General features: G+C 43.7%; 1 protein-coding gene across 1 annotated transcript in view; it reads left to right on the top strand.

Moving 5' to 3' along the window:
• LOC138265301 (solute carrier family 2, facilitated glucose transporter member 11-like) overlaps positions 1–21,884 on the top strand; it is a 173,684-nt gene that overhangs the window by 27,805 nt on the left and 123,995 nt on the right. The window contains exon 3 of the mRNA XM_069212908.1: positions 15,971–16,131. Coding sequence (XP_069069009.1) covers positions 15,971–16,131 — 161 coding nt within the window. The remainder of the gene's footprint in view (positions 1–15,970; positions 16,132–21,884) is intronic.

The raw sequence follows: 21,884 nt of genomic DNA, 5'->3' as shown, positions 1-21,884 counted from the left end.
GGGACCCCGTGGCTGGTGACTGCTCTTTGGGGCATTTCAGACTGCTTTCCCTTGAGGGACTTTGGCTGAGAGGTGTAGCCCCCATATCTTCCATGCCACTCTGTGTGTTGGGGGAGGTGTGTTGGAGAAACTTCTGCGCCCCATGAGGCTGCTGCAACTGTCTCAGCAATGCCTTTCGCTTGTTGAAGGTTATGACATGCTCCGTTGCCCCACTGGCTTCCTTGTTTTCTTTTATGTTTCTGATCTCTATAAGTTCTGGTGGGCTGTTAGTATGGCGCGCAGAAGTGCATGCAGAGTTTCCCTCCAGAGTTAAATCTGTCACTTCAGGTTGCAGTGGTGAAAGGAGCCCAATGATCCAATAATTACAAGGAAAAAATACCACTGAACCAGTATCCTTTAAGGAAGTAAACTTTGAGTTTATATTTGGTTGTGGCTACGTGTCATAACCCTTAGCATTCCTCCTTCTGGGCTGACTGCGCCTGTTTTTCTTTGTACCGCTGTAATCGGTGTGGTCACCACTGGGGTATGTTCGCCCTTTTGTACTCTTCTTTCGGTGGCAGCAATAGTTCTCTGTTGACTTCCTTTCTTTTTGCTGGCTGCAGTAGAAGTTAGCCCTCTCACCTTGCCTGACCTCATGCCTGGGTCTGACTGGGCTCTGCTTGGCGTCTGATGGCTAGTGCGAGTGTACGACTCAGCCAGCTGACAGTCAGACCCCTGGATCCTAGGTCTGTTTTATTCTTTTCTGTTTTGCTTCTGTATCTTCTAATAAGAAGTAGTCACAGTAGACCTCAAAAAGCCTGCTAACACTCTATGTGCACCATCTCACTCCTGGTAGCTGACTTGTAGGCTTTGGGAGCAGGAGCACGCAGACATTTCTGATTGTATTCTTGTGAAGACACTCTGGCCCACTGTTGTCAGACAATTTTCGACTAGTCCTGCTGACTCCCTCTATGCGCTGCCTCACCCCTTGAGGCCGACCTGCAGCCTGGTGGGGTGAAGGGGCACAAGCATGCTCAATTTGTTGGCCGGAGGGAGGTCGTGGGCCAGTGGGAGCTTTGCCAGTTAATCCTGGAGAGTGTAATGGCAGCAGGCTGCATCAAGTCCTGGCTCAGCTGCCTCCGCTGCTGCTAGGCACTCTCCGCTGGCAGGGCCCTCTACCGTGCTAGTTAGCCTCAATAGCAGGTTTTCCTGGCGTTTCGCGTTCTTCCCAGCAACCTGACTTTCCAGCTGTGTCTGAGTGTGGTCTTCTTGGTTGAGAGAGTGAGAGTCTTCTGGCATACTCACAGCTTCTCTGCCTCCCGCCACCCCTGGCCCAGTGCCCACCTCCCCTGCACTCCCTCGCTAACCGTGAAATGCTGTCCTTGATGGTACTCCTACTAAGCAGGAGGGAGTAAAGCTGTGGAACGGAGTGAGGATGTGGTGATGCGGTGCAAAGCAACACAGTGATACAGTTCGCTTCTGAGGAGCCGCGGTGGGCTCGTGGCCTCGGCGCTTGCTCTGCAGATTGACGCTGCAGATGGCTTGCACGGTGTTTCAGGTAAACTTCTGTGCAGCACCGACAGCCCTCGTGAGAACCTCTGTGGGCCTCCGTGAGCCTCAGTGTGGTTTAGCAGTGGAAAGGAGTCCACTCTGGCACCGGGCATCCAGCACCTAGCTCATCGCTGGTCAGGTGAATTCTAGTTATTCGCAGCAGTGTGAGGTATGTGCATGTAGGAAATTGAAGTATGTGAGCTGGAATCAGACATTCCTAGAAAATGACTTTACACGCTTACAAGGTTGCTTCAACTCCCCATTAATTAACAATATCTCATAAATATTACCCCACATTTGAGGAACTGGTAGCACAAATTTCTATCAGCTTGCAAAGCTTTCTACAGTCTGGATACCGCGGGCAGATTTAGCAATACTTCACACAGTGCAGCAAGCCACCTTGTTGCAATGTATGAAATGGAAAGGGCAGGAATGCACTGTATATAATACAGCACATTCCTATTCTTGCCTTGTGGTTGCGCGCATTGTGCTTCCTAGAGCCAACGCAGGCACCCTTGTGCCATGCTTTCTGTGTGTGCTATACTTCACCTGGGGGTGCATGGCATTGTGATGCATTCCCAGATCGACCAGTAATGGTAAATCTGGGAGTGTGCCAAAATCCATGGGTGGATGCGTGGGAACACCCAGGCTGCACTCATGGAATGCTTCTTTGAGGCAGAGCAACTCAATGCAGTTATTTGCATTGCATTGCGTTACTCTAGCTTTATCAAGTCACTCAGGGCCATGCAAGGTGGCCTTGCATGGCTTGATAAATCTTACTTTATTGTTGCATCGCTCTTGCCCCCCCCTTGCGTGGCATCAGGGAGACGTAACACGTTGATAAATATGCCCCTGCATGTGCAGCATGTCCTGCCTGCCAGAGTCACTGAAGTGGGAGGTATTGCAAGAAATCCCAGCAAGACCTCCCTCACCCTCCTCCTCAGTCAAACATAGGGAAGAAATTGTCCCAGTTTTACCCCAAAAAATAGCTGTTGGTAACCTCCAACAATGTGGAAGCTGTGGGTGTCTTCAAACGTCAAGAAACTGTCTCACAGGAAAAGGTCTCCAAGCAAGGTGCACCCACGCTTTGTAAACAGTGCCATCGACCTTTCTCAGGCTATCCTTCAGAATGGCTGTAGTCACTATGGGCCAGATGTACGTACATTTTAAATTGCAAGTTCCTAACTGCAATTCTATGTGAATCGTAATTAGGAAATCACAATTTCAAATGTTTGAAACTCGTTTGAGTTTCATTTGTGATTCCCAGTGCGTTGCAAATATACCTACCCCATTCATATTCATGAGGTAGATCTCGTTTTGCGACCCACTGGGAGACGCAAAAAAACCACAAGGATGGTGGCCTGCTGGGGTCAGCAGACCATAATTTCTGTAATTGCTTTTAAATAAAGCAATCTTTTTTTTTTAAATGCAGCCCGTTTTCCTTAAAGGAAAATGGTTTGCATTTAAAAAAGAATATGACAAGTTTTTTTTTTCATTTTGTAAGAGTAGACAGTGCCTCCTCTTAAGAAATGCTTTTACAGACATTCCCGAAGGGGTCCCTTGGTGACCCTGTCCCATTTTCGAATGGGTTACCACCAATTTGGAATTTGTCGTAACCTGCAAATGTTTTGCCACCGCAATCAGGTTGCAAAACATTCAACCATACCACTGCGATTCGGTATTAGGAAAGGATGCTCTAAACACCCTTCTTCCTAATACCAAATCGCAATGCCAAATTGCAATTCAGTAACAAATTACCGAATTGCAATTTGGCATTGGAATATGCTAAACAGTTTTCTAGGTGTCACAAACAGCCTGATTCTGTGATTCGGACCATTTGTGAGTGCTACAAAGCTTTGATCATCTGGCCCTATATCTACAATGATTTGGAAGAAGGTGAGTGAGTAATCACACTGCACACGACTGCATCATGCACGTTTACAGTACGCCCTATCATTATGGGCATCGTTGAGGCACCGCCCCCCACCCATCATCAGTAGTGTGTCACTCCACTAGCAACCTTTTAACCGTCTCTTTTCCCACCACTGTGTAACTAACATGTTGCATCTGCACTGAAAAACAAAACAGCTCAAGGTCCGGAATTTCCAAGCCCCCAGTGACTCCCCCCCCCCGTCCTATCTGATTTCAGGGTTGCCAAACATTCTCTACTTCCCCATTCAGCCCATATTAATGATATTAGGAGGGAGTCTGTGTTTTTTAAGGTTATCACATAATGTGTTTTGCACGTAATCAAGGCATTCTAGTAAGAAAATAGTTTTTGCAACAGCAAAAATTGAATTCCGTTAATAATTTTAATTAACATTATTCCCTCAATTTAAGTCGAATGGCTGACCAGATAGCTCACAGTATGTTTCTAGCTGATCTTTAATTTTCTCAAGTGACACATTCAAACTAAAAACAAATCACATACATCAAATAATGTGTACTAGCTACATTGAGGTGGTTCACAATACAATTGCAGAAGACAACATAAGATTGGGTTGTTCCGACAATTCCTAGGTCCACTCCACGTATCCCACATTTCCCATTGCCTTGAAGAAATACACCATTCTCATTTGAAGACATTGTTTGAGTAGCAGGGGTGTGGAATTTTTAAAATAATCTACTTGGCCAAGGGACAAAATGCTAATGAGATTTACATGTCCTGAAAAATCCACTTGTCCCACCTACTTCCTACATCAATTTTAAATGCTGACACTGAAACATGTAAAAGTTTTTATTTTGTTTTATTAAACCAATAACTATTTGGGACTTTGTAATCATGCTAAAGAAAAACTTGAAAAACAGCTATATTATCCCTATTATCCAAAAGTATATAAATTGTATAGGAATACAGCAGCAAATAATCTTGCATCGCAAGCTGTTCCAAGATTCATTATTGACAATAATTCAGTAGTTATGATAAATGTGACCTCTTATGTCCGCACACATGCTTTGTGCCTCCTGTTGTAAGACAGAGATCAATAGTTCTCCTGGGGTCATATTCCTCAAAGTTGGGCCCTTCTATTTTAAGAAGCATTAGATCTTGGAGAGCATCTTAATTTAACCATGTTCTTAATGGCAGTCATTGCAAAAAAACACACGTTCAGCTTCTGCTGTAGACACACTAAATGTGAACATCATCTCCGCAAGCTTTAATATATTAGTTAACGTAGAAGGTTTTGCTGTCAGCAGGATGGAGTATGCAGGCAATACAGGAATGCCTTTGGTCTGAAAGCTTTTCATATGGGTTTTAAGTCCACAAAACTCCTCTACAATTGCCAACCGCTCATCTGTGGTGAAAATGACTTCATAATGTTGAACAATTGCCTCAATATCAGAGACCCCATATTGATACAGTTCCTCTCTACTCTCCGGCCATAGTGTATAATCAAATGCCTGAAATCCTTGAACTGTCATGGAATTAAAATTTGCAAACCTCTCATCAATGTACTTAACTACACTGTCAATGAGCTCACTGTCACTTTGAATTGTTGTTGCTAGTGGACAGCAGCCTATAAGTTTATTTCCCAGCCATCAGTAGAAATGTTTCCAAACTTTTTTTCTTCAGGGTGGTACAGTTTTTTAAACTGCTGCATGTATTCACCCAACTCACTCTCAAGGCCTACTAGGGTCAATGCACACTTCTCTACAGCAGGTGGAACATGCAATAAAAACAGTTCATTAGACTGAAAGAATTCTGAAAGCTGAGACTCTGGATTCAGAACATCTCTCATGGTGTAAAGGTTTTTTATGAATGTAAAGCTAGTTACAATTGAGAGGTACTTTTTTGCCTTAGCAGCATAATCATCACTCCCAGCTCAACCTGTCCTAGGTGTAGAACCACTGTCTGCAGCTTTTGTTGCATGGCTGCCAAAGCTTTGTTTTTCTGGATACCTATCAAACCTGTTTAATATCAGTGAAATGTGCAAAGTTTTCTTCAATTATTCTTGAAATTTCTTTAACATCTCTTCGCCTCTTAGGACTATACTAGTAAAATTTGAAAATCCATTTTAAAGTTTCTTCAAACTGACAAATAGAGGGTTTGGATTTTACAGCATTTGGAATCCCAAGCTGAAGTTTGTGTACTACAGAGTGGAACGGTAGAAGAAAAGGAATGTCATTCTTTAAGAAGTGCTGCAACTCGTCCCTTAGATCCCATCATAGCTGCAGCACCATCAAAATTGACAGCTATTAGTGAGGGGCCTGGATATTCTGTAGACCTCATACCTTCTAAATCCAAAGATAACCTTTGGATTCCATTAGCTATACCATCCAGAACACCGTGAGCGTGTTCAAGTGGAACAAGATCTGCAAATAGAGTGTAGGGTTTCCCATCACTGACTACTCTCACCAGCACATTTTCCTGTTCAATGAAGTCACTATCTGTGCTTCCGTCTGCAATAATGCAAATGAAGCGATAATTTGAAGCAATTTTTTGATGTCCTGTCAAAGTATATCGGCCTCACATCTTATGAACTCTGAGGCTGTTTCACGGTTTGTATAATTTTCTCCTATATCCACACCAGCTTTCTTCCTGGCCATACATATGGTTTCCATGTCTGAGAGTGGCTTACCTTGTTTTGCAATTAGGCAAGCATTGTTAAACAAGATGGTCAGTTTCTTTCTTTCTCTCTGCTTCAGCTTTTGCAGTGCTTGCATGATGAGGGACTGCTCTGTAGGGGGACTGGAATTTGAGGTACTCACTCTAAGAGTCTGAGACTGCAATGCAGTTTCTTTCATTTCCTGGCGGTGCCATGAAACACGTCATATGCTAGTTTCATGAGCTCCAATTGGTTCAATGCACACCTGGCCACATCCACTTAAGAATGCATTTCTACCTGAACCTGAATAGCTGACTGCTACAGTAGAACATTTTTGGCAAATAGTGCAGTACATTTTTGGTCCTTCTCCTTCCTGGCTTTCCTTCAGGGCTAGCCATGGCCAGGATTCCACCCAGTGAGACTGAAAAACTTGTTTTCTTTTTTCAGCATCAAACCTTTTGTTCTTGTTTAGGTTAGGATTGGGGGGGGGTACAAAAACGGAATATCTGTTCTTTTTGGTTTCCTTCTCCTGGGTTTTCTTTATCAGTGTCTTTACTTCTTTTGAATCCAAAGTTGAAAAGACATTGCTGAGACATATTTGCCTGCCAACAGAACAAAGTGATCAAATCTGAGGCTACTTGATTCAGTTTTATATCCACAGTCCAGAAATGTAGAGCCAGTTGCAACAAGCCTTTCACATAGGAGACTCCAATAAATCTAGAGACAGTTTTCCAAACTCTCTGAGAAAAAGGAGCTGAGGCAGCCTGTTGCAATGAAGCTTTATTCTGCTATGGTTCGTAGAGATTCTGTTTCCTGCCAAGTTGTGAATGCACTGATAATGGTGCTACACTGGCTGCACAGTAGACCTAGATGCCAAGACAAGATTTACACTAAGAACAAGGATGTGGGCTTTGGAAAAGGACAAGCTTAACTAAATGGGATTCAAATCTACCATCCATGTTACCATAACAAAAATTCTAAATAATTAGAAATTATGTATAATTGAGTGCTTACGAAAGATACCTCTTGTGATTAATGTTCCTGCTAGGGAGAGAGATGGGAGTTTTCTCTAGTGGCAGCCATAAAGTTAGCATAGAGGGCTAATAAATATGCCTGCTGCAAAGAACAGATTTATATTTTGTCATAGTTAAGTGGATAAGTAAAGTCAGAGCCTTTACAAGTGATGTCAAACAAATTAATGCATGTGAAAGGGGGCATTGGAAAGATGAGGGGCTGGGTGGTAGTGAGGGAATCCGGCCCTGAACTGACGTCACAGAATGAACGGTGCAGACAAGGTCAAATGGAGGAAATTGAGCAAATTCCAGTAGCACGTTTTGCTTGGATTTTCACATTTTCTGACCTTCTTCATTTTGAATGTTTGTGCAAGCCCACTGTGATGTTAAAGAAACCAAATGTTTACATAGCAGAAAAATAGCATTAATTATTCAATATATAAGCAAAGGCAATTAAAAATGGACGCTGATCAATCTTCTCTGTGCACTACTTGTTGGATCTGTTTAACATATATTTTATGTCCAAGAATGAAAGGCTGAGTCGGAATTTGAAATTGTGACTTCCAAGTAGAGACAAGCTGGCATCTTACTGAGCCATCTCTGTAAGTTAACTCTGTCTGTGAGCCATAGTTCTATTGTCTGCAAAAATAGGGAGCGCTTAGAAGCTGGCTAAATGATTGTGTATAAAAAACAGGACTTGGTATGTCCCACGTCCCTTCTCAGGAATACCAATTTTAACCATAATCGACCGAAGCACCAGTGGAAAGTGTCCAGTGCCTCGACTGCTCTTTCCCCTTTACTTCCATGTGTTTGGACCAGATGCTTGTTCAGCTTTGTCTAGCTCCGCCTAACAAACAAAATTAAGGAGCATCCGTTATATGTTTTTCTGCTTGAAAGAAATGAGCAAAATCATAGTGTCTCCTAAATGTAATGTCTTTTTATGAGGGTTGTACACAAATTACAAATGTACTGGTGCCACTAATGACTGAGTTTATTAAACATTAAACCACACCAGTAGATTAAATCAAAGTCTGTTTACAGTAGAAAATAGTTTGCAGCTTTCTGTTTTAATAAGACAGGCAGTTGCTGCTTTTGTAGAGTGCTCTAGCATCCCCGCCCCATGAAAAGGAGGCTGTATGATACTTAAAGGAACATCATTCAAGTGGCATATGGTTTCCTACCCCTGCTTTGCCTCCTCTATCTTCCCAGGCCATTAGGCAGGGCAGGCTATTGTCATTACACAAACATACGTACATACTTGTAATGCTGATGGCCTGCCCTGCCTAATGACCACATGGGGAGCAAGGCCCTTTACTGTTAAACAAGGACCTTGCTGCCTGTGTGATCATTAGGCAGAGCAGGCCATCATCATTACAAGTAGTGCATATGTGAAATGACGATGGCCTGTTCTGCCTAATGATCACACAGGCAGCAAGGCCCTTGTTTGAACGTACACAAAGGCGTACATATGTACTACACATAACTTTGCATACGTTTAAACAAGAGCCTTGCTGCCCGTGTGATCAATAAGCAGAGCAGGCCATCGTCATTACACATATGTATGTACTTGTAATGACGATGGCCTGCCTTGCCCAGTGCTTCATTTGTGCTTGATGTTTCTGGTGCTGAGCACTGCCACTTATTTTTGAGGGCCGACGCATATTCTTCTGCCCCAAGCGTTTGCTGTGAGCAAGACACATATGGGAAAGAGGAAGGAAGAGAAAAACTAAAAAGCGTCACAATGGGAGAAAGGAGAAAGCTGCAAAAGTGAACTGAAGGGGATGTGCCAGTGGCTTTAAATGGCGTGAAGAGGCGGCCGCCCGAGATGGCTTCAGGATTACGCTGCCTCAGTATTCTGTGTTCCCATATTTAATGAGCAGTCCCGGGTCTAAGAGGAGGGCTTTGAGCACCGGCACGTTTTAATTTACAAATTAAGCTGGCCCCTGCCTGATCATCACACAGGCAGCAAGGCCCTTTATTTACTGTTAAGCAAGGACCTTGCTGCCTGTGTGATGATTAGGTAGGGCAGGCCATCGTCATTACACATATGTACTACTTAAAATGACAATGGCTTGCCCTGCCGTTGGGGGTTCAAGTCAACCCCAAACACCCAGCACCAGCAACACAGGGCCGTTCAGGTGCAGAGGTCAAAGAGGGGCCCAAATAACATAGGTACCATGGAGAGAGGGGGTGCTCCGTTTCCAGTCTGCTGGCAGGTAAGTACCTGCGTCCTCGGGGAGCAGACCAGAGGGGTTTTGTAGAGCACTGGGGGGGGGGGAGTCCCAAGTAGGCACACAAAGCACACCCTCAGCGGCACAGGGGCGGCCGGGTGCACTGGGCAAACAAGGTGTTGGGTTTATAATTGAAATCAATAGAGGTACCTGGGGGTCACTCAGACGTTGCAGGCAAAGCACAGGGGGGCTTCTCGGGCCAGCCACCAACTGGGCAAGGGTGAGGGCCGCCTGCTGGTCACTGCTGCACCGGTGGTCGGTTCTTCACGGGCCTGGGGGCTGCGGGTGCAGTGCTTCTTCCAGCCGTCGGGTTTCTTTGTTCTGGTCAGTCGCGGTCAGTGGGGGTCCTCGGTTTTCCCTCTGCAGGTGTCATTGTGGGGGTGCAGAGAGGTAATTCCAGGGTGGACACGTTGTTGGAGTAGTCTGGGCACAGGCCAGGGGCGTTGGGTGCAGAGTGGTGAGGACTCACACTGCTGGAGTGAGGAGGGAGTCCTTCAGAAGAGGTTTCTTCTTCTGTTCTTCTTTGGACAGGGCCACTGTCCACGGGAGTTCTTGATCCTCTGGGATGCAGGCAGTCTTCTGGAGGTTTTTCAGAGGTCGCTGGACCTGCAGGACGCGTCGCTTTTCTTCTGCAGGCTCTTTGAAGAAGGAGATAGGCCAGTAGGGCTGAGGCCAGGTAAGTTGTTGTCTTCTTTCCTTCTCTGCTGGGGTTTCTGATAAACAATGCTTCTTTTTCTTGTGAGGTAATCAGGAATCTGAAGTCCTAGGTTCAGGGTCGCCCCTAAGTACTGAATTTAGGGGTGTGTTAGGGACACAGGGCAGTTCCCAATGGCTACTGTCCTTGAGGGTGGCTACACCCTCCTTGTGCTCACTCCCTTTGGGAGGGGAGCACATCCCTATCCCTACTGGGCTAAATCCTCTAAAACAAGATGGAGGATTTTCCAAGGAGGGGGTCACTTCAGTTCTGGTCACCTTAGGGGTGGACCTGGCTGAGGGGGTGACTCCTCCTTGTTTTTCTCATTATCTCCCTGGACTTGCCACCAAAAGTGGGGCTTTGTCCTGTGGCTGGGCATCTCCACTAGCAGGAGTGCCCTGGGGCATTGCATCACAAAGCCTGAGTCTTTGAGGCTCACTGCTAGGTGTTACAGTTCCTGCATGGGGAGGTGTGAAGCACCTTTTCCCTGTGCAGGCTTTGTTTCTGGCCTCAGAGAGCACAAAAGCTCTCTCCCCAGGGGGTCAGAAACTCTTCTCTCAGTGGCAGGCTGGCACAGAAAAGTCTGTTCTGCACTGAAGGATTGGGTAAAATACAGAGGGCATCTTTAAGATGCCCTCTGTGTGCATTTTTTAATAAATCCAACACTGACATTAGTGTGGGTTTATTAATCTGAGAAGTTTGATACAAAACTTCCCAGTATTCAGTATAGCCATTGTGGAACTGTGGAGTTCGTTTTGCCAAATTCCCAGACCATATACTTAATATGGCCACACTGTACTTACAATGTCTAAGAATGGACTTAGACACTGTAGGGGCATAATGCTCATGCAGCTATGCCCTCACCTGTGATACAGTGCACCCTGCCTGGGCTTTAAGGCCTGCTAGAGGGGTGACTTATCTATGCCACTGGCAGTGTTTTGTGGACATGGCACCCTGAGGGGGATGCTATGTCGACTTTGCCTTTTTCTCCCCAATACACACAATCTGCAATGGCAGTGTGCATGTGTTAGGTGAGGGGTCCCTTTAGGTGGCATAACACATGCTGCAGCCCTTAGGGATCTTCCCTGGTCACGGAGCCCTTGGTACCACTGGTACCTTTTACAAGGGACCTATCTGTCTTCCAGGGGTGTGCCAATTGTGAAAACAATGGTACATTTTTAGTGAAACAACACTGGTGCTGGGGCCTGGTTAGCAGGGTCCCAGCACACTTCTCGGTCAAGTCAGCATCAATATCAGGCAAAACGTGGGGAGTAACTGCAACAAGAAGACATTTTCCTACATTCACTCTACACCACTCCACTCTCCTCCCCTCTATCACTCCACTCTATGATGCTCTATGCCCCCGCCTATACTACACTCTATCCCATCCTAATCTATGCCACCCCATTCTACTCCACTCTATGTCACTCCACTCTATCACACGTCACTATATGACACTCCATTTCATTATACAACATCAAACTCTAGAGCATTGGCCCTACTGTACTCTATGACACTCCACTGTACGACACTCTATGCCACTTCATTCTACAATACTCGGACCAAGTGTCTGACTTGAAGTTATATAGGTATATAGCAGTGCTGAAATTGATTAGTAATGCTTTCATTCCTTTAACTTGCAGATTCATTTTTTTTTGCACTTTTCATCATTTTAATACGGATCAATTTCACTAATGGATATTTGCCATAGTTTCCCTTTGAAACAATATCCTATTTATACATATATAAAAATGGAATCATGTGCTATCCTAGAATTTTTTTTAATTATGAAGCCTTTTAAAATGAATTTATGTATGTTTTCAAGCTATATGCAATTTTTATTTTGCATGTTGGTAAAACACAAGAACAATTTGATTGTTGCCAAAGAGATAGTATGTTTTTCATTTCCATGAACATACTATTTTTTTCTTTGGGTCTTAGAGGGCAGCGGGAACCGCTGAATGGAATTACATCAAATTTGACAGGTAGCTAGATCTTGGTTAGTAGATTGTGTTTTTTGTGATTTGGTGTAAGTCCGTTCAGTAGTTGTGGAGTTATTGAAGGTTAGAAAAAATAGATATATAGGGACATGGATCTTCTGTGAATACCACCGTAGTGGATCCGGGGGTAAAGAAAGCCCCTGATTAGCTGGCTGCAACCTGACAGAAAAGTTGCGGTCACCATTCTGTTAGTCGCATCGGGTAGTGTTTGTGGACTTAAAGTAATTGAACAAACTACACCTGTGCCAAAATTTTACCAGTCAAGTGAAGATGGGCAAAACCTTTGACCACATGCTGTCAATTCACCCATATTAGGTGGATATTACCTTTTTTTACTGGCATTTACCCACTTAACAAACAAAATTAATTTCATAGACTTTGAAGAGGTCACTAGCTTTTTAAACCATTAAAACTATTATAAGAAATTAGATTATTAGCTGAGAGTGGTAAGCATCCACACCAAGAAATAATCACTATCCATGTCAGGTTGAACCTAGAAAAATCACTAAATAAATCTGAGCTCAACCCAATAGCTCAGAGCAGGCACCCTTAACTTAGAGACACTGTGTAAAGTATTTAATAAACAAAAGGACACTACATTGACAAAAGTCCAATAAGGGGATCCGACATATGAATTTTTAATGTTTTAAGTAGAAATAGTGCCAAGAAGCACAAAGTGCCAATGATAGTCAATGATCGTGGTAGAACAGGACCTAGACCCAATTTGACACTGACCGGGATGGAGCATGCATTGGATATATCAACCAGGTTTAACCTGGGCACAGATTTTAACTTCTGACTTTAGTCATTTAAGTCCCAATTCACCACAGGAGTACACTTCTAAAGATCTCTAGGGCCTTAGAAGCCAGTTAGAGACTCACAAGCTGGCAGGCAGAGGCCAACAAGAGGGTCCAGCCCAGGTCCATTTGCCACTGGTAACGTGGTCAGTTGCTGAAAAATGCCTATTGTAGCTAGTTGTATTATGGTAGTTTTAACCAGGAGGTCAGCATTGGAGCCTTGGAGTCCACACCTTTGTCCTGGGCACAACAAGGAACGCAGGTCCAAACTTTTAGACTCTTCTTAGGTCTCATGGGACAGGTTCAGTCCCCTTATGATCTTCCACAGGTCCAGGAATGTTCTTCCCTGTATCTCCATTGTTCAATGATTTGTAAGTGGGGGGTGGAAAGGTTTAGATGCCAGGCACCCCTGGCTCATCCTAGGATGCAACATCATCTCTCCACTCTTGACCCAACTCTGTTGCTCAGCATTCGGGGACAATTCAATAGTGTGTCATCAAGTTTTCTTTGTAAAGAACTCCTGTGAGGGCCTCAACTCCACCTCTAGCTGACATAATTGTTAGATCCTTCACACCAAAACATCAAACTCCTGTGTTGTCTCCAGATGTCTGTGCTTCTTTTGGTGGACCTGTGCTGGCCCCAGTGTGGCAATAATTATCAGGTCCAGATTTCTCCCATTCCCTTTCCTCTTCTAGGAAATAGTTTAATCACTGACAACTGCTCCTTTTGTGTGTTGAGACATTTGTTATCTCTGCCAGGGAGAAGAGTAATTAAGTTGGACCAGCAGATGGGACAAAGGCCTGGAATCAGATTACAAGGTGGAAAAAAACCAATGACAATTTCTGAGGTCACATAAGGTGTTTATGTGGGTTTTTGGACCTGTACATTCAAACTCGGCATGCAAGCTTTACCCCAGTTTGACACCTTGTTGGACTGTGTAGGCCTAAGTGGAGTGAAACTCTATCTTAAGGCAGATTTCACCTATGTGTATAATGCAGAAAATGAACTACAGATTTTCCAGTAAACCCTACTGACCTATCCATGAATGCCCATATTATTATAAGGCCTACCCTAGTCCAGCACCAATTCTGGTAGAGTTCCTTCTGTGTGAGGCTACCTGTGCACAATTACCGGGCAGCACTCAATAGTAGTCTCACACATGCAGCACGCACATGTGCATGCAAGCATGTGTTCATGTGTACTCAATTTAGAGCTCTTTAAAAAAGATACTTGCTGTAAACACTCAGCTCCAATTATCGTGAAATTAGAGTGAGTGTACTTAGGAAAAATTCTTCATGTTAGCTTTCTTGATGACCTTTACATTCTTCATTTTTTATAATAATAAGCACATAATAACGATAAGCTTACTGAGGTTTCATGGGACATATGTCCATTTCCTTCTCATTTCATTCATGTAGCTATGGTTTCAGGCAGCCACTAGAAAATAACTTGGTGTGACTGAGATTTCTTGGCAATACAACAAATCCCTCTGATAGTGCCATACAGGTGGAGAAGAAAAACAAATGAGAGGAGCAGTTTGGATGAAGACAAATGTTCCCATTCTGCTATGATCTGAAAGTGTTACAGTACATCAGCCAGATTACAAAACGATTAGCTGCAAAAAAGTATTTTCAAATTGTGTATTTATTTTTCTGACTGGTCTTTAATTTTGAGATGTAATGTATGTACTAATTGATCACATTGCAAAATATCCAATCACAAGCAAATTGAGATATTCAGCCATCTTCAATATAGTTTTATATAGTCCCAACCTAAGTAAATTTCAAGTTTCTTGTCATAAGATTCCATATCACCTGCCGTTTGTAAAGGAGATATGAACTTTAACCACTTCATCAACATTCAGTTATGTTTACAGGTCAGATTGCATAATGTAATTTTCTTTTTATCTTTTGCATGCTGGACAGCTGTACTTTATTAATAGAAATTGACCTAAACTGGAAGTCTAATTTCAGAGGGTCAGTTAACCATATTGCAAAGGAAAATAAAGTATTTTTAACATTTGCACTAGTTTTCTTCTTGTGCTCTTTTAAACCCTACTTACAAAGTTAAACATTCTTTTTGAAGGTTGATAACTTATAAAGAAGTCCTAGATCGCCGTCTTTACATGTTTTAATCAATAACATTTTACCACCCAGTTACACTGCCATTTTGTAATATTTTTGAAGCCACAACTCATAACAAATGCCTCTTGCCTCAGATATCTCTATCTCTTAAAGGGATTTTCTCGCAAACTGAGATATGTTCCAGGTAGGTAACTAAGCAGAGAACACTTTGATGTCATCTTAATTCTATACCACAATAATGCTATACGTCATAACACTGTAGAATTAGCCAATCTGTTCCCAACTTCCAATCTAAACACCTCTTTTGAAATAGATTTCCGCAGTCTAAGGGCATCTTTCCCTATTCAACATTCTATTCCAGTGGTTCCCAACCTTTTGACCTCTGTGGATCTCTACATTATCATTACTGGAACCGGGGACTCCCACTGAATCATTATTGGAATCCAGAGACCCTCCACAGAGGCATTACTGAAAGCTGGGGACCTAATCTGTTAATATTATTTAATTTTCTAAGCAGTTGTGGACCCCCTTAGGAGGATTTGCAGACCCCTAGTGGTGCCCGGACCACTGGTTGGGAACCACTGTTCTATTCAATAAAAATTATTATTGAAGAAGATCTACCATACAGCAAAAGAGTACATCTCTAGTAGATTTTACTTTGCAAAATATGCCAGTTTAAAAGGCCAGTCAGACAATCCACCATTTTTATAATCAAAACGATTCAAGCGTACAGAGATGCTCTTGATTCTCACTCTAGAATCGCTACAGTCATGTTTCCAAAGCAGTTGATTTATCAAATGTTGACTTGGACCCTATGTGACGTCCTGACATCCTTACTTCAAGCTTCCCCAGATCAGGATCCCCAGGGATTTGGTTTGTTCACCTACCTGTGATATTGTCTATTTAATTCCTCGTGTGGTGGGATTCTCTGAGATCTGGTATAAGGATTCCTTTAAAGGTTGCAATGTATCTAACCAGTGTCATTATGATGGAGTTAAGAGTGACAGATTGTGTAAAGCTGTATGGTGCCCTGTGTGAATATATTTATTGTAATATGATGCCATTCTTTCTTCCCAGTATATCCAACACTTCATGAACCAGACCTGGATGGACAGATATGGCTTACATTTCAGCCAGGAAACGGTCACATTCCTATGGTCTCTCACAGTATCGATCTACAGCATTGGAGGGCTCTTGGGAGCACTGCTTTCAGGTCACCTCTGTGTTAAATATGGAAGGTACCTTTCAGCCTCTCACTTCTTCCCTCACGAATGCCACCTTTTCCATTTGAATCAACAATAATGGAATTTGAATCTGTAAACATTCAGTGCGGCAACCCACCTACAATGTAATGAAAAACAAAACACACAATTCATTTTCTGAGCATTATAGAGACTACTGGCTAATACAGAGCCCGCCCACCCAGTGATTGTCTCATAGATTCACTGACCTACAGTCTGCTCATCAATTCATTCCATGGCACTTTCTCTCACTCGCTTTTAGTGATTGATTCAGTGAAGTCCTCACTCATTTGATTACTCACAAACTGAATGACTAATTGACCCACTTATTTATTGATCCTCTTGCTCGCTCACAGATGTTAACTGTGTAGTCATGACACAGTAGGCAAGTAAGTCAGGTGAAAATTAGAGTCTAAGAGAGAGACTATGATTGCAGATTCACCAAAACACCAGGGATAGCATAAGTGATAATGTGTAGCTTGACAAAAAATGCTGCTGTTATACCCTCAAAAGTCTTATACGTTTTGTTCTGTGGCTGGAAAATTGTGAATACTTACTACAAAATGGGAAGGTTTTAGTGAAAATCAAGAATATATTAGGAATTGACAGACTACTACAAATATCTGCCCACAAAACAGCAAGGTTACATCTATTGACAAATTAGCAAGAAAGGCCTATGGCATAAGATGAAATCTTACATGTCAATCAACATGCATTATTGATGTGCTTCATTGCCAGCTCCAAAGCTGTAAAAACAATATGTAGGTCAACCAGTGAATGACCTCCGTACATGATTCAGGAATCACAAATCAGCAATATTTAATAAGAAACTTGACCAGCCTGTAGCCAATAATTTCAACCTTGTGAACCATTTGCTATCAGATTTGAAATTTGACCCTGTGGAACATATCTGGAGGGAAGACGTACTGGACCTCAAAGAAAGCTTCTGCTGTACCATTTAAAGTCATTCCATCCAAATGGGCTGAAGATCACTGACAATACCACCTGATTAGGGCATTTGTTAAGAGATCTCAGGATTGCATCAATTCCACTCATGATGCTGAAATTCCCCTAGAGATACCACATCTATCTTAGATTGCGACAATGCACTATAGAAACACTTTGCATAGTTAAATGTAGCAATGCTGTATGGGTGCCTATCAAAATGTATTACAAATGGCCCATAAATACATTTATCAATGTTAGTTGTCATGGCAGCACCTATTATGATATCATACCACATGATTTTATAATTTTTGCCAAATTTTGACATTTCATTATAGGTCATCTATTCTAAAGGTCCCAGTGAGCCTAGGAATTTGACTGTGACATTGCCAGGAGAATAACCCAAACCCAGAAGGTGCATAGCCTTTATTTGGACATAAATTGAAACCAAAATGTAAAGTCCAGTGTAGGAAGCTGGCCTGGTGTGTGGTGAGCACCTATGGTATTATCACCTTATGCCAGGTCCAAGTATCTCCTATTAGTGAGGTGTAGCCAGTGTCTAGGAAGCCAGGGCTTTTTAGAGGTAGCTGTGGATGAGCAGCCAAGACTTATCTAGGAGACATACAAACCTTATGCAATACCACGTCACACAGTACTTACACACACAGTGTTACAAAAATAAAAGGACTTTTTTTATAGTAACACAAATAATAAAATACTGAATAGGCAATACTCCAATAGGAGGTAAGTAAACACACTATTTTGTACACATTAGAAGTCAGTGACTAGCATAGAAAGCAATTGAAATAGTAAAAACAATAGCAAATAGTGAAGGCCCTAAAGGGAGACCAAACAAAATATAAGTGGAATGTGAAAGCCAGTCCCCCACCCAAGGAAGTGGAATCAGTAGAGGGGAGCTGGAGGAAATAGGAACTCCAAAAGATAAGTGCCAGGGTGCCGCCAAGCGACCAGGAGAGAAGAAGTAAGTACCTGGTTTTTCCCCAAACCCACAGGAGAACTTTGGAAAAGGACTGTGCAAGACCCAGACAAGACTGGAAGAAACCAAAGGTTGATCCTGACAGAAGAGGACTTGCAAAAGAAGCGGATCAAGTCAAATTTGAGTTGGAGGACCTGACGGCGGCAGGAGCAACTACTTACCCTTCTGTGGATGCAGGACCAGGTCGACGGTGGATGAAGAAAGTCAGCAGTGCAGCACAGGAGCAAAAAAGGAGTTCCAGAAGTGATGTCCCATGTCGGCTGTTGTGATGCATTCAGTCAGTGGTGTTGGAAAACCACCAACAAGCCTTGGAGAACGCAAGAGTCGCAGAAGATGATTTTTGCAAGGATGAGGAGGTCCAGGGTACTTGACCCAAGGAGGGGAGTCCGAGGTGACCCTCAGCAGCTGGGAGAGTCACAAGAAGAGGAGGCAGCCCCCACTGGTGGCCCACAGGCAGCAGGCACAGGAGTTGCGCTGAGGCCCACTCAGTACACCTGGAGAGGAGACCCACATTGCTGAAGCAGCAGGCAGGAGACTGTGCTTTGCAGGTAAGAGTGCTGGAGGCCGAGGCTATACAGAGCCTGAATATCCCTTGGGGGAGAAACAAACAAGCCTTGGTAGCTGCAAGAGTCGCAGTGTACAGGGGTACTGTCCTGCAAGGAGAGGCAAGGGCTTACCGTCTCCAAAGTTGGACAGTTGGTAAAGACGACCAAGGAGACCACTCCAGATCATCACCACCTTTGATGCAGGATCCACTCAGCTCTGGAGGAGAGGACATCCACGCAGCCAGTCGTTGTTTCAGTTGGTGCCTGCAGATGGTGGGGAGTGACTCTGTCACTCCAAGGGAGATTCCTTCTTTCTTCTTGTGAAGGCTGAAGACTCTTCACCCTCAGAGGATGCACAGCCAGGGAAATTTTGCAGTTGCTGGAAGGAGCAGAAGAAACAATGTTGCAGAGTGAAGTCGTCACTTGAGTTGTAGATGGTTGGTTCCTGGAGGGTCCAGTTGCAGTCCTGGTGGCCAGAAGATGAAGTAAATGATGCAGAGGAGTCCTGCTGAAATTATGCATGTTGAATCTGAATACCTACCCAGGAGGAAGACCCTAAATAGCCCAAGAAGGGGGAATTGGTCACTTAGCAGTGTGACCACCTATCAGGAAGGGGCTGTGACATCACCTGCCTGACCTGGCCACTCAGATGCTTTGAGGGGCCTCTGCCCACCTTGGATCCAAGATGAAGTGGATCCAGAATCAAGTGGCCATGTGGAGGAGCTCTGGCACCACCCTTGGAGTAGTGATGGACAGGGGAGCGGCCAATCACTTTTCCACTGTCCAGTTTCGCACCAGGGCAGGGACCGGGGACCCTGGACTAGTGCAAACCAGTTTATGCAAGGAGGGCACCAAATGTGCCCTTCAAAGCATACCTTTGGCTTGGGGAGGCTACCCCTGCCAAGCCATGTAACACCTATTTCCAAAGGGAGAGGGTGTTGCCTCCCTTTCCCAAAGGAAATCCTTAGTTCTGCCTTCCTCTGCTTGAGCTGGTCAAGCAGCAGGAGGGCAGAAACCTGTATGAGGGGTGGCAGCAGTGTGGGCTGCCCGGAAACCCCCAGAAGACTGGTAGGAACAATGCTGGGGGTCCTCTAAGGACTGGCAACAGTATTGGGGTATGATTCTGACATGTTTGATACCAAACATGCCCAGGTTCAGAGTTACCATTATGTAGCTGGACACAGGTAAAACGTCTTCCCCGCACTTACGAGGTCCAGAGTAATTGAGCTGGAGTTCGTAGGGGCACCTCTGCTCATGCCGGGTTGCACTCATACACAGGTACCTGCACCCTACCCTCTGGATTAGGAGGGCATACCATAGGGGTCACTTACACTGACCTGGTACAGTGACCTGTAGTGAAAGGGTGCATGCACCTTTTCACACAGGCTGCAATGGCAAGGCTGCAGACACATTTTGCATGGGCTCCCATGGATGGCACAATACATGCTGCAGCCCTCAGGGAACCCCTGGTGCCCCAATGCCCTGGGTACCTAAGTACCATATACTAGGGACTTATATGGAGGCACCAGTCTGCCAATTGTGGGATGTGCTCAGTCCTAAGCAACCAAATTTAGAGGGTGGGAGCACAGTCAAAGAGGTACTGGTTCTCAGGAACCCAGTGAACACAGTCAAAACACACTGACAGCAGGCAGAAAGTGGGGATAACTATGCCAAAAAGAGAGTACTTTCCTACATCCAGCGCAAAATATGACAGACAAGCTCATATGATTACATTTATTACCTAAAATATTCCTGTTTCATGAAATATATTTACACGATAGTCTTAGAAATTCATCCATAAATCTCATCGTACCTGAAAGATTGATGATCCCATACCTGTGGACAAATGTAATTGTATGTGGGCCCATGCTTGTATCATTGTAAGCAGATGTAAAAGTTGTGTGCTTGTCAAAAGGACATAATGATGTTAGAGACCACACAGTATTAGTGCATCACCTGAGAAGGAATGTTGTGGAGTATATAATAATGCACAAAATGTATTCATCATGACAGGCAGATGTGAAGGTAGTTTACTTATCAAAGCGACTTAATGTTATTAGAAACTACAGTATTAGTGCATTGCCATAGAAAGAGTATTGTGGAGTTGTGGGTCACTGTTTATGCAAGAGGAGTATAGCTGGACAGGCCTGGTTATAGATTTCCATGTTAGCTTGTTTAAAATTCCCCGCTGCCCAGATTCTCAGTTGTAGTTGTTCACAGAGGTGCCCATAATGTAATCTCCTAGCCTGGGGTGCCTAGGGTAACCAAAATGAGCCTGTCCCATGTGGTGCAAAAATAGTGAAAAGTGCAACCCTGTGAATATGCAAAAAAGGTGAAGAGCACCAGAAATAGATGCAGGTAACATAAATGAAACCACTGTATAGTGTTTACTCCAGAACAAGTATCTTCTGGTATGGGGGCAGAAACATGTGTCTAAAGTCCAGTGTGGCCGCTAACTCCTCATGTATGTTAGGACCTGTTGGCCACTTAGTGTTGAGACCAATTATATACCATGAATCTAGAATTCTTAGATGTTTTTCCCGGTCTCCAGCCCAATTGTGTTTTCTGACCCTGTCAATTACGTAATAGGAGAGTAACTCATTGTCTCCATGGTGGACCTTTGTGAAATGATGCGCAACCCAATTGGCGGGGTGAATGTTTTTGAGGCTCACAGATGTCCCAATATCCTTTTCTTCACAGGCAGCTTGGTACTTCCTATTTATGCGAATTTGCAAGGGCATTCTAAGGCATATACTGTGAAGTCAGACATGCAGGCAATGAATCTGCTCTTGCCTATGGGGAGTGTGAATTGCTTATGATTCACACCGTGTTTTCATGCCTTACATTAGCCTTACAGGAGCCACATATAAAAGGTCTCTTTTGGTCATTCAACCATGTGGATGTTTTTGCAGGGTTGGAGTAATTGTGAAAAAGCATGTCCTTAATTTGTCTAGGTTTCTTGTATGTCACTTTGGGACAAGCTCATATGCTTCTGCCAATGGCCGGATGAATTGTAATGAGCTCCCAATGTTTTTTGAAGCACTGCTTTTTTTTGTGAGCACTTCCATTGTAAGGGGTTATGAATCTGGGAGTTCGATTGTCAGTTTCAGTTTTCTGATATTCTCTCTAAACAATACATCCTCATGCGTCAATGTCTGGACCTTCTGTTTTGGTTGATTGAGAATTTTGAGGGAACATCTACGTTCTATAAAATGTTGTATCATGTTTTGTTGCTCTGTGTTGTATGTCTCATCTGTGCTATA

The sequence above is a fragment of the Pleurodeles waltl genome, chromosome 11, assembly GCF_031143425.1.
Source record: "Pleurodeles waltl isolate 20211129_DDA chromosome 11, aPleWal1.hap1.20221129, whole genome shotgun sequence".
In the NCBI taxonomy this organism is placed as follows: Eukaryota; Metazoa; Chordata; class Amphibia; order Caudata; family Salamandridae; genus Pleurodeles; species Pleurodeles waltl.
The sequence above is the reverse complement of the archived record's forward strand: the minus strand, read 5'-3'. Positions and strand labels throughout refer to the sequence as shown.